At 45.9% G+C, this 13,299-nt stretch overlaps 1 protein-coding gene and 2 non-coding genes across 3 annotated transcripts in view; all 3 read left to right on the forward strand.

The window, feature by feature from the left end:
- Positions 1-13,299, forward strand: part of WDR43 (WD repeat domain 43) — a 44,583-nt gene that overhangs the window by 11,103 nt on the left and 20,181 nt on the right. Inside the window, exons 3-9 of the mRNA XM_055122863.1 lie at positions 1,032-1,153; positions 4,339-4,459; positions 5,257-5,396; positions 5,924-6,026; positions 7,051-7,115; positions 11,267-11,438; positions 12,965-13,051. Of these exons, the coding sequence (XP_054978838.1) occupies positions 1,032-1,153; positions 4,339-4,459; positions 5,257-5,396; positions 5,924-6,026; positions 7,051-7,115; positions 11,267-11,438; positions 12,965-13,051 (810 nt within the window). The remainder of the gene's footprint in view (positions 1-1,031; positions 1,154-4,338; positions 4,460-5,256; positions 5,397-5,923; positions 6,027-7,050; positions 7,116-11,266; positions 11,439-12,964; positions 13,052-13,299) is intronic.
- Positions 4,708-4,792, forward strand: LOC129400668 (small nucleolar RNA SNORD53/SNORD92). Its single transcript, XR_008627857.1, has one exon. It is a non-coding gene; the product is annotated as a small nucleolar RNA SNORD53/SNORD92 (small nucleolar RNA).
- LOC129400666 (small nucleolar RNA SNORD53/SNORD92) lies at positions 8,429-8,506 on the forward strand. Its single transcript, XR_008627855.1, has one exon. It is a non-coding gene; the product is annotated as a small nucleolar RNA SNORD53/SNORD92 (small nucleolar RNA).

The raw sequence follows: 13,299 nt of genomic DNA on the forward strand, positions 1-13,299 counted from the left end.
CCCTTGTTCTTCTGGCAGCCTGTCACCCTTTGGCACCCTTCATCAGTGAAGCAACAGCCAACAGCTGACCCCAAAACCCCTAGAACAAAAATAACCTATTTGGCAGTGAAAAATGTTGCCTGATTTAAAGCTGTCTCTTAAAAACGTATGATTTTTCTACTTGGTTCATAGTGTATGCTTTTCTCTGGCACCAAAAATAAAACATGAACACTTAAGGTGTTCATCTATGTCATCTATGAAACTAACTAACGATTTACTTTCAAAGAGCACATTTCTTTAATGAGTTGGATTTCACTCTATTTGAAAAGGGATTTTCAATAGAATATTTGCGACTAATGAATTTTCCTTAAGTGCTGGTTGTGAGCCCCTTCTGATTGTACTTGAATAGTTCACTCAAGGATCAGGTCGTATAGATACGTGTAATACACAATACAGGTTGACTGAGAAGAGTCACTGGGACAGCCCCCGGTCCTTTTGATCCTGTTTCACCTGTGCCACAAGACCCTCCCCTCCCCCCCGGGGCGTTTATTTGGGTGTCACGAGCATTTTGCCACTGAGTTACTTTGCTTAGAACTGGTGTTTCAGAAGTAAGTGGCATTTAGGTCTGTTATTCTTTAACTTATCTGGAACTATGTGTTTTCAACATATGAAGTGAGATGATTTTCAGATGGAATTAAAAGCTGATTTGATTTCTTCGACTAGAGAGCTAGTCCTTGGAAGTGGCTGACCTGCATTTGGTCCCTGTACCCTGGATAGTCCCCCGAGCCCTGCCGGCGGGGCAGGGGGGATCCCTGAGCCTAGAGCCAGGATAAAGGCATCACTGGTTGTAGCCTCCCCAGAATCTAAAGCTGATTTCTCAATGCCCCCACTTTTTTTCCCCCCATGGTGCAGTGTTTATCAAGTTATTGTAAAACAAAAAAGGAAAAACAAAGGTTCAGGCTTCTAAGTTAAGGCCTGACATTTCAGTTAACTGTTTAGTAATGGTAGGAATTTTGTATTTTAACTTTTTTGTTTGTTTGTTTAATGTGTAGAGTGGTGGACATGACAGCAGAGTCAATTGTATACAGTGGCACCAAGACAATGGCTGTTTGTATAGTTGTTCAGATGATAAGCATATTGTGGAGTGGAATACACAGACATGCAAAGTCAAGTGGTGAGTAGCACCGAGGGGGGCGCTTTGGGAGGCGTGGGCTCGTGTTCGGAAATGCTTCTAGTCTGACAGAGCCAGGCGGAGTCCTTGCCTTAAGGCAAGTCTGATGCTGGACACAGTGGGGGATATAGACTGAGGAGGGCTACAGGCTGTTGCTGAAGGCTCTGAGTTTTATTTTGGGCCCCTGCCTCGTGGTGCTGGGGGCGTACTCTTGGCTTGGTGCTGTTTTTGGGTGGTGTTTCAGGGACCAAGAAAGAGGTCCTGGGGATTGAACCTCCGTCTCCTAATACTCGTAGTATGTGCTCTGCTCCTTGGAGCCATCTTGGCCTTCTTGAGAACTCTTAATCAGGTTTCTAGGCTAAGCAGGAGTTAGGTAGAAGAGGGTGAGAGAATCCTTTTGGGAGAGGGGGTGAGATGGCGAGAACAGAGGCTTATGTGGAGCCCAGAGGAAGGAGGAGGGCTGGTCTAGACTGACTTCATTTTCCGTTTTATATACAATATTGATTTCCTACAGTGAAAGACTAGGGTTTAGCTTTCTTTTTTTTTTTTTCTTCTTGAGTCACACCCGGCGATGCACAGGGGTTACTCCTGGCTCTGCATTCAGGAATCACCCCTGGCGGTGCTCAGGGGACCATGTGGGATGCTGGGAATCGAACCTGGGTCGGCCGCGTGCAAGGCAAACGCCCTACCCGGTGTGCTATTGTTCCAGCCCTAGGGTTTAACTTTCTTAGTCTTCACCTTTTCCCCCCTTTTCATTCTCCTAGTATTAGGGTTTTCATTTCTGTTTGATTAATGGAGGTCTTGTGATTTACATCATAGGTTGGGGTATTTTTTGGTTTGGTTTGTCTTGTTTTGGGGGCATATCCAGTGATGTGCAGGGGTTACTCCTGACAGAGCACTCAAGAACTACTCCTGGTGGTGTTCCAGCAATCATATTTGATGCTGGGGATCAAACTTGGGTCGGCTGCATGCCGGGGATCAAACTTGGGTCGGCAAATGCCCTACCCGCTGTCCTGTCGCTCTAGCCCCGATTGACATTATTGTTAGTGATGTTTCCCCGTGTGCATAATTCCAGCACTACACTCATCACCAGTCCATCCACTTCCTTCCCTTCTCTGGGTCCTTGGTGACCTTCCCTTTTACCCCCTCCCACTGCAGTTGGGATTCCAGTTTTCTGGATTATTTATCTCGCTCTATCAGGTTTGTGTTTGGTTGAGCAGTTACTTAGGGCTGCTTAAATATTACTACTGGGAGCCCGAGACTGCTCTGTGCTTCTCTTAGCATTTAGCAGGGCATTTTGCTTTCTTTAATGCTTTTGTTTGGGCCACACCTGGTGGTGGTCAGGGGTCACTCCTGGCTCTGCACTCAGGAGTACCTCTTGGTGGTGTTCAAGGGGCCTTATGGGATGCCGGGGATCAAACCTGGGTTGGCTGCGTGCAAGCCAAGCGCCCTTCCCCTGTCCTAAGCCTTCTACTCCTCCTCAAGGCTTTCATAGTTTTGCTGTTCATTTGCTTAGTTTCGTATCTGCCTGCCATTAGTTCGTTCGCATTCTTCTGGTTCTATGTCTCTCTTTTCTCTCTCGGGGGGAGGCTGCTTCCCGTGTCGTGCTCCGGAGCCATCAGGGCTGCCCCTCATAGTTCCGGGATGCAGGGGGCCTGGCCTGGGCGCCAGCTCTTCATGAGCGCTTCTGGGCCTTTCTCAGTTCTTTTTAGCTGCAGCACCGAGTCTGCTTTACCTGTTTCTCGGAGACTTCTCTGCAGTTCTGTTCGTATCCCAGAGGACTTCAGTGCTGGGGTTTTCTTTAGGGCCGCGGCAGCATGCCGGGCCAGCTCCTTCACCTGGCTGGATGGGGCTAACGCTCATTTAAAATCAGGCTTTGGGGTATGTGTCCAGGATCTGGATGTTAGCTAGGAATCTAATTCTAGTAATTTTGGCCAAAAAATAACCTTTTCTTCCACTTGAGAGTGGACTCCTTAGGCAATAAGAGGCTGCCATTTCTTGATTTTAGAAGTGAAGGATCCTGATGCGTTTCAGCAAACTGCAAGGACCCCTGCTGTTAATCGCGTTTGAAGTTTTAGAGACATAAAACCCCGTTTCTTTTACTTTCCCAAACGGTACTTGGCGTGTCTATGGGGATTTGAAATAGAAATGGCCTTTTTGATCTGTGGCTTGTCTAAATTAAAAGGTCACCTTCCAGAGAATGAAGTAACTGTGGGGATAGGATGGAGGACGGGTATGTAGAGAACCAACCACTGGGCTGTTTTCTTGGGCTTCTTCTAAATCCACCTCAGACCCGAAGGCACACAACTCCCCAGGCTCCATTTCAGAATTCTTCCCTCTCCTCATTCCTTCACTGTTGGTCGTGGTGTGCGGTGGTCACGCAGGATTGTACACATAACCTGCTGGGGGTAACGTGTCAGGCTGTGGTGCTCTCACACTTAGCCATGGTGCTCGCTGCGGGTTTTGCTTGGAAGCATGCCTGCTGAGGCATCACTTTGGTTAAGGTCAGATGGTGCTTGTGGTGCTCATCAGGGGCCTGGTGGTGCTCACATGTGCTTGCCGGGAACCACATTTCCCAGGCATGTGCATACATCTTAGTTGTGGCACTTTCCAGGGGCAGAGGGTCAAGGTCCTTTTCCTGATGCTTCCGTGCACCTGCCATGCAGTTTGGCCAAAACCCACTTGTGATGTCCGTGACTGCAGACAGCACGGCTCTGAGGCTCAGGTAGCAGAGCTTGTGCTTCTTGTCTTGGGATACTCAGAATCTGAACTCGAGACCAAGCACTCGTGAGGCAGCTGCTCCAAATACCCATGCTCTTCTTTTGGGGCTTCCATGTCAGTCTCAGAACAGTCCTGCTACCATTGGAGAATGTTTTTGTTGTTCTTATTTATGGTGCTTGGCCCAGGGTGCTTGGGGAGCCATTCAGTGCAGGGGTCAAAGGTCATATCCGGCGTGCAAAGCATACTCTCCGATTTTGAGTGGCCCCTCTGGACCTTGGGGATAGCTTGCAGGGGAGGCTTCACTTCAGTGACAAGTCCAAGGTTCGTTCCCGGACACTCTTCTAGGGCATACGATTAGATGTGGAATGTTAGGTGATATTTTTAGTGCTTGGTGTGTGTTGGTAGTTTTTACTCTGAATAATTTACTCTCATTCATTAAGATAATTTTGTTTTTCTTCATAATACAGCAAATGGAAAGGTGACAACAGTAGTGTCAGCTCCCTGTGTCTCAGCCCAGATGGAAAGATGTTGCTTTCAGCTGGCCGAACAATCAAACTATGGGTTTTGGAGACCAAAGAAATCTACAGAGTGAGTGAATCAAATTAGCTATAAATGCAGGAGTCAGTACGGAGGAAGACAGAAGTTCGAGTCACTGGACGTTGTTTAAAGAGCACTTATATTTTCTGAAATGCCAAATAGTAGCCTCCAAATCTGGTTTGTCAGTGTTAAATAGCTTAGACACATCCATTTCACATACATTGTCTAGGAAAGGGAATATAACAAAATGTAAAGTATTTTACTCTGTATTATGGCTCTTAGGGGTTATTGAACTTTTGGTGCTGTGATGATGCCTTAAAATTGTGGTTTCGACTCTCTGAGTATAAAATGAAGACCTACAATTCCTTGGCTGTGTCTGAGCACTCAAACACCCCTTTAAACGTGGATAGAGTTAAGTTCATCTTTCAAAAAAGAGATGAAGTAGATCGTGGGGTAGTAAGCCCACGATTAGAAGTGACATTTTTACTTTCATAAAGAGGTATTTGGGGGGATTTAGGTCATACTTTGCAGGGCTCAGGGACTGTTGATGCTCTGTTGAGTGGCCCCTCCTGGGGTGATCCTGGGATGTCGTCTGCGGGACAGAATTGGGTCAGCTACATGGAAGGCAGGCAGGCACCTTACCCTTGTACTGTCTCTCTGACCCTCGGGAGGAATGTTTAAGAAGAAAAATCTAGCATAAGTCACTTCATCTGCTTAGAATTACGTTTATCTGTTAGCGTTAGTCTGATGTCAGATACCTGTTGTGTATGTTACTTGCGATATTAGATTCTTTAATTTTTTTGTTGCTTTTGTATTTATTCTCTCCTAAATGAGATGTAACTTTCTAGCACTTCACAGGACATGCAACGCCCGTTTCCTCACTTATTTTTACTACTATTCGGCCTCCTAGTGAGAGTCAGCCCTTTGATGGAGTCACAGGCCTTTATTTCTTATCTGGGGCAGTACACGACCGGTTACTTAATGTCTGGTACGTAGTCTTTTGGATTTGGGGGTAACTTTGCCTTGAAAGAGTCTGTCTCAGCTTACAGGGTTACTATGAATATAACTTTGAAGTTTGCTTAATTTACAATGACTTCTAGTAGTTTAGTCTGTCTAAAAAACTGAGAAAAATTTAAGACTTTATTGCAGGATCTCCTCTGTGCTTGTTCAAGGAGCAGTGGACCTTTGTTCATCTTCAGAGTCATCTGCCTACTCATATTTCTATATAGAGGTTCCCAAAATGGGCATACTGCCTCATTTTCAAATGAAAAAATGTACTTAATGCCTCCTGGTCACTGACCTTTATCCAAGCTGAGAGCTGCGCAGGTCTCTTGCGCCCTGTGTTACAGTTTTACTCTTTCGCATGCCTGCGGGACAGTCTCCCCACTTGGGGGGAGGCTGCTAGATAATACTGCTAGTAACTTAATAATTACATACTGGGATTTTGTAGGGCTTTTTTTTTTTTTTTTTTAATAAGTCTGTCTTAGTGTCTAACCAGTGGTTTTGTTCATCTAGGCAGGTCCGGTCAGAAAATAAAGAAAAAAATGCAGTAATGTCTTTCACAGTGACAGATGAACCTGTCTACATCGACTTAACTTTATCAGAGAATAAAGAAGAGGTAAATGACCTGATGTCTGAAAGTTTTTCTGGATTTTCACAGATGTTATTTTAAAATTAGGATGGGGGGGGTTAATGATTTGGGAATGAGGAATGAAGAATAACGTAATCTGGGGCTGGAGTGCGAATACGGCAGATAAGGCGCCTAACTCTTGGGTTAGATCCCTGTCACCGCATACGGGCCCCTGAGCACCACCAAGAGTGATCCCTGAGCACCAAGCCACAGTCAGGTGACGCTATCATGGGGCAGTTAGGTCTCCCTTCCGTCCCGGGAGAAGCTCTCTGGAGGGAAAGGCCAGGGTGGAGCGGCATTTCCCACATCCGATACTCTGACGGGCGGCCCTCGTAATGGCCGCGCTTCCCTCCTGGGGTCCCTGCAGCTCCGCTTGCTCCTCTCGCCGCCAGGCTGCGTTCTTGACTGTTCTTGGCCTGAATTTCAGAACCGTGGCGAGAGTTGTGTGGGAGCGGTCACTCGGGGGACGCCGTTTCCGCCCCAGTGCTGTGTCTGCAGCCTCCCCACCTCCACGTGCCGAGCCAGCAGTAGTTTCTGGACCACTGGTTGTGGCCCCAGATCAGAAACAAAACACTTGGCACTAGCAAAAAAATTGCTATTTTAATTTGTTTTGGTGTTTGGGTCACACCCAGTCATGCTGAGGTTATTCCTGGCTCTTCAGTCAGGATTTACTCCTGGCGGTGCTTGGGGAGCCGTACGGGATGCTGAACACTGGGCCCAGGTCAGCCCTGTGCAAGGCAGGTCCCTCCTGCTCTACTCGCGCCCCCCCCCCCCGCCCCACCTAATTACTCTTTTTTTGTTTTAGGGCCAAGGTTTGTGTGGTTTGTGGTTTGGCTGTAGGCCGTCCCTTCCCCCTTTGATTTGGAGGGTTGGGAAGATGTGTTGAATTTCTACAAATATGTGTACATAATGTTAAATGTTACAAAATAATTTTCACTGTATATTTATATTAAAGTATTTTCTATGCACTGTCATATATTGCTCATAGTAATTGCTTATATTTTCCTTCTAGCCTGTCAAGTTAGCTGTTGTTTGCAGAGATGGTCAGGTTCATCTTTTTGAACATATATTAAATGGGTAAGTAAGAAAAATTTTTACTCAAAAACATAGTTTCCTTTCCGTTATCGTCATACTCCCACTTGAATATTTGCATCTCACTGCATGTGCCTTAGGGGAGATTGCTTTGAGGGCATAAATGGCTTTTTTGGGGAGGACTTGAAGGGCATTATTAGTTCTTTATGTGACTGAATAGAGTACCAGTGAGAATTCATGTTTTCAGTAGCTTCTTGTTTTGTTTTTGTAAGTGGGGGGAACGGCCCCCGGTGGTGCTTAGTGCTTACTCTCAGCACTGTGCTCAGGAATCACTCCTGGTGGGCTTGGGGGACCGTGTGGGGTTCTAGGGATCAAACCTGAGTGGGCTGCGTGTAAGGCAGGCTCCCTACCTGTTAGGCTGCTGCTCCGGTCCGAGAACTCAGGGTTTTGGAGTTGGTTATTATCTTTTCATATTTGTGGTTATACAGCATCTTTTAAAAAAGTTTTTTGGACTATCTTTTTGTGATTTCTATACTTGGTAAGTGTTGATGGGTCCAATGATACCTAAATGTGACTCATTTCGGGAGCTTTCCTTCTGGGCTCCGAGGCAGCCTTTGTCGCTGGAGCTGACATTACTTCCTTGGGCCACGTGTGATTCCGTGGAGCGCTTGGGTGGAAAGAGGCACAGAAGTCACCGACCAGAGCTAGTAGACTTGCTTCTGCGTCAGATGAATACAGTGTGTGACATATTCCCCCATGAAAATACTTATTTCTCTTTCCTTGTCACACACTAAAGTATGTGTGATCTGAGATACATTGATGTTAGGATTGTTCTTAAGTTCTGTTATTCAGTCTATTTTCGTTGGCATCCCATTACTGGTTGGTATAGCAGTGTATGTATATATTTTTAAATTTATTTTTCCAGTTCCATTCTTTTTTTTTTTTTTAACTGAATCACCGTGAGCCACACTTATAAAGCTTTCATGTTTGAGTTTCAGTCATACAACCATGATTGAACACCCATTTTTCCACCAGTGTACATTTTCTACTACCAATGTCCCCAGTGTCCCCCTCTTCCCCATATATTTTATTTTGTTATTTAGGGTTTTTAGGGTCACACCTAGTGGAACTGGAAACTATTGGCTCTGTTTGGGGCTTGTTCTCACTGCTGCTCAGGGTCCGTGTCTGGGGATTGAACCAGTGTGGGCTCCGTGCAGGGCCACGCCTTGCCCCCCCCCCCCCCCCCCCACACACACACAGTTTATTTCAGTGGAAACCTGTGTGAAAGCGCATGTAGGATCAAAGGGATCAAAGTCCACCTATAGGTGGCATGTTAGTGAGGAAGGGAAAGCCATGACGTGCAGTGATGATGTCCATACGGTTTCGCTTCTGGCTGAGGCTCAGAGATGACACCTTTCTCTTGGCTGTCTGAGCACGTCTGGCGAAGAGAGATGATTGGAGGGTGGTTTTAAAATACTTGGCTACGTTTTAAAGTTTCTATTGCTATGCAGATTTAGTCTGATCTCCCCTTTATCTTTTTTGTAACTTTCATCGGTGGTGTCAAATCATCAGAGACACTTCTGAGGTCCGTATCCTGGAGAGTTTCCAGAAGCACTATTTTATGGTCTAATCTTGAGGTTTTTAAATTCACTTTTGATTAACTTGTGTGAAATACAGATCTAGCTCTACTCCTTTGCCTGTGACCATCTCATTTTCCTGACGCCCTTTGTTGAAGAGGTTTTCCTTGCTCCTCTGTTACAGATGCATAAATCTCATGTTGTCTCAGGGCTCTGACTCCATTCCGTTGCCCTGAGAGGCTTTCACACCACATAATTTTGAAATCTATGTATAGTATAATCAAAGTCAGTTTACACCTCCTATCTTTTCTTGGAATTGCTTGGCTATTTTGGTAGTTGTAAGAATTTCATACAAATTTTAGTAGAATTTGTTCTAAGTCACTGAAGAATGTTTTTGGAGTTTTGTTTCCGTTTTTGGGGAAGCCGGGGGGCTACATGTGGCAATGCTCAGGGTTTACTCCTGGCAGTGCTTGGGACCATATGGGATGTCGGGCCGGTTGAGTACAGGGGAGATGCCCTACCTGCATGCTATCGCTTCAGCCCCTGTTGTTGGGATTGTGATGGGGGTTTCACTGAACCAGTTTAATGCTTTAGGCAGTGGTCATGATGGCTATTCCCATCCATGAGCATGGAATATTTTCTCATTCCGTTTCTTTCAATAGTGACATAGTTTTAGATGCCTAAGTATTTCTTTTACGTCCTTTGTTAACTTACTGACCCGGAGTAAGGTCCACAGCCAAGACTAGACTCAGGAGTAGAGTGGTGAGGCAGGAGACTGCGAGACAAGACCCTGCCCGGGGTAGGGAGGAGCCTCGGAGGCAGCAGCCTAGGGGCTGGAGAGACGGTGGTGCTCGAGGGCCGCCAGCATGCCCGCTGGGTGTGGCAGCGAGAGCCAGCACCTCCCAACCGTTATGTTGGGCAGAACGGCAGTGAGCCACTGCAGGGTTTTTCCCCCGTAAGTAAAGCAGGGTAGTTTTTATTGAACGAAACTTGTTAAGAAAGATGTGAGAGGAGAAATATGTGTTCCAGAGAGCATGCAGCTTCTCCAGAGTGGAAATCAGCCAGCAAGGAAACACACAGGCAAGTCAGCTGGGTCCAGGTTACGGGGAACATGGGCGTGGAGAGTGAGCCTGCCGCGGGACCCTGGAGCAGCTTGGGGGAGTGGCCCACAGATCATTGCGATGGCAGCGTGGCATGGGGCGGTGACAGTTCTAAAGGTTTCAGAGGGGAAGGCAGGAGGAACTTCTTCCAAGTGTCAGTACAGATTGAGGAGCACACTTCAGTCATCGGGGACGACTGGCGAGGGGGGGGAGAGTAGAATAGGGACCTGTCCAGCGCCCTTTGGGCTGAGGTTCAGGTTGGGAGAGAGCCCTTGAGAGCGTGCTTCGCTGTGGGCGGAGACGTGGTGCAGCAGGTTGGTGCCTGCCTGTCACCAGCCCTGACTTGAATCCCCGTATTCTCCTTCGATAGCCACTCTTGGACATAGAAACAGGAATAGCCCTTGAATTACTAGTTACCCCTGAGGGATGACCCCCAAAATAATAATAATGATTGAAAAATAAAGGGTGTTTGGGGGGCTGGAGCCATAGAACAGTGAGTGCTGCTATGCACGTGCTTGCCTTGCATGTGTCTGACCTGGCTTTTATCTCTGGTACCGGAGTCCCTCTAGGAGCGATTGAGCACAGGGCCGGGAGTAAGCTCTGACTACCTCTAGGTGTGGCAAAAAAAGCCAAACAAAATCCTAAAGCCAAAAGAGCTGGGGCTTTCTTCTGTCCCCTGTGGGAGATAGAAGGGAAGACAATCTTAAGATAGGTTTTTTTTTTCCCCCATTGACTTATCATTGGTTTAAAATAGCAATAGTTTAAGGGCTTTAGTTTCATTCACATTCCACACATATCTGTGTGTCTGTAACGGTCGCTGCTTTTTACTACCAAAGTTTCCCCTGTTGTATGTGACTGCGAAAGGACATTTCTGTTTATTCCCCCATCTCCCTTCTCTTCTCTCCGGCAGCCACCATCGCTTATACCAGCCTAGGCGGTGACTGTCCGTTGCTGGCTTTTTGTCTTTCACTGATTTGTTGAATTAGCGCAACGCTTCCACATCCGTTCGGTGCTAAAGGACAGGATAAACAGCCCAGCAGGATTCTATTGAGTATAATACATGAGTACACTGTCGATTTTATTATATTTGGGGGACACACCTGTTGGTGCTTGGCGGCTTTCTCCAAATAGTGTGTGAGGGGGCCACATGGTGCCCCAGATCCAACCCCGGGCTCCTACGAGCCGAGTGTGTGCTCCAGCCCTTGAGCTTTCTCTCCTTTTGGGTGCCGTTGGGTGGGCATGGGGTGGGATAAAGCCTTGATGGGAGTAGTAGTACTCTGGGGACCCTGGTCTTGGGTCACACTCAGGAATTACTCCTGGCAGGCTCAGGGGACCATTTGGAATGCCAGGGATCGAACCCAGTTCAGCCACACATAAATCAAACACCCTCTCCGCTGCGCTGTTGCCCCTGCTGGTTGCTTGGAAGTCATAGGAAGGCTGCTATTTCGTGACTGGCCGCCAACCTCAAGTAATTATGAGATGCTTCAAATTTCTGATTTTTCTTTCTTTCCATTTCTAGATACTGCAAAAAACCTTTGACTTCAAACTGCACAATTCAAGTAGCAACACCTGGGAAAGGCAAGAAATCAACACCAAAACCCATCCCTATTCTAGCAGCTGGATTTTGCGCAGACAAAATGTCATTGTTACTTGTTTATGGCAATTGGTTTCAGCCTGTCATTGAAAGAGTGGTACGTAGCTGCTACTCTAGTAAAAGCAACTTGGCGTCATTGTTGCTGGGGGAAAGCACTTTTAAAAGTTGGATTGGGTTTGCTTATTCTAACGAAATTGTTTCCCTTCATGCTCTTTCTGTTGCACTGTGTACTTTTAATTTGTGCAAACTCAATAATAATTTTACTTCGTGCATCAGAATTAACTTTTTGTTTGCTTTTGGGTGACTCAGAAAGCTGCTTCCAGCCCTGTGTTCAGGGGACCCATTGTAGTACCAGGATCCAGTCTGAGGGTCTCTCATGTAAAGAATGCACACCAGCCCCCCAAATTCCATGTCAATGCCTGAAACCATTTAAAGCTGGCTCCTTTTTTTTTTTTTAAATATTATGTCTGAGATCTGATATATTTAGGCATCTTCAGACTAAAGATGACCTTTTAGCTACTAAACCTTAGTGATACTGTGGCTTCAATTAGAAAGCAAGTGGCATGAATGTTTCCTTTTTTTTTTTGTTTCCAGAATATGTATGGCTATGTTTATACTGTAATATATGCAGTAAGATTACAATTACTGGTTTTCATACCTTTGGCATAGGCATGACGTTAGAAGTGTATGGTGTTGTGACTTGCTAGGTCCAAGGTTACTGCCAGCCCCTGCCATTTGTAACAAGGAAAAGGACTCCGTTCCATGAGGCCTGTTGCTTTGTTAGTTCACCTGCTTGGGACCACATGTCTCTGGTGGCTCCCGTTTTGGCAAATGTGGTGAACTCTGCCCAATCGTGAGAAGACATCTTACTTAAAGAGAGCTTAGTAATAGTGCCTACTAAATTTTTAATTTTTAAATTTGAAAATTAAATTGTATTGATTTGTGGACTGATATTTTTGATTAGAGACATTTCTTTGGGGAATTTTTTTTTTGTATTAGATCTTACCCTGAGAGAGAAAGGAGGGTGGGTAAGAAGGGGAGAGAGAGAGAAAGAGAGGAAAAGGGGAAGGGGGGGAGAGACAACATATACATACATGTGCTGAAGGTGCCAAGGATCAAACCAGACCCTCACACATGGAGGTATGGGCTCTACTGCTGAACCACTTTTTTGTTTCGGCTTGCTTGTTTTGGGCGCAGCCCCAGGTGCTTCAGCTACTCCCAGTTCAGTGCTCAGGGGACATTGCAGTGTGTGCACCAAGCCCAGGCCTCCTGAGTGCCAGAGCGCTCAGCCCCTGGAGCCGTCCTCCTCCTTGAAGTTTGCACGTGGTCATGTTTTCATCTGAGAAAGAGCAAAAGCGTGGCATTGGCAGGATGCGTCTCTTTGCTATCCGCAAGCACGCTGCCTCTGACGCTGCCCCTGTTGGCGATTGGTTTACGAGCAGTTGGGTAACATATATTCTGGACCTGGATATGCAGGAGCTTTTCATATATTACTGTGTTTTTACAAAAACGCAAACGTTTATTAAAAAAAAAAACCCGCAAACGTTTGTTACTCATTCTTAGTCTCGATTGCTTTGTTTGAAACTTCCCCCTTCCCATGTACTTTTAAAAATCTGTTTACAGGCTTTAAATTCCAAAGAACCTCATATGTGTTTAATACGAGAGATGTCAAACTGCTGGGCCCCCAAAGTAGAGACAGCGATAACAAAGGTGAGTGATTATGGAGAAGTTTGACATCCTCTTTATATTTTTTTAAAAATAAATTTATGGGTTTAAATGCTTTAAATATGCTTTAAATACTAAGATTGTGATGCCTTGTTTTATTTAAGTTAATGACTGACTAGAAGTTGAAGGCCTGTAATTTAATAATTTATTGCCCCCTCCCCACCTCATCTAGCAAAGGGTGTGTGTATGGATTGGTAGGAAATACCTCTGATTTTAAAGTTTGTGTTTACAAA

The sequence above is a fragment of the Sorex araneus genome, chromosome X, assembly GCF_027595985.1.
Source record: "Sorex araneus isolate mSorAra2 chromosome X, mSorAra2.pri, whole genome shotgun sequence".
NCBI lineage: Eukaryota > Metazoa > Chordata > Mammalia > Eulipotyphla > Soricidae > Sorex > Sorex araneus.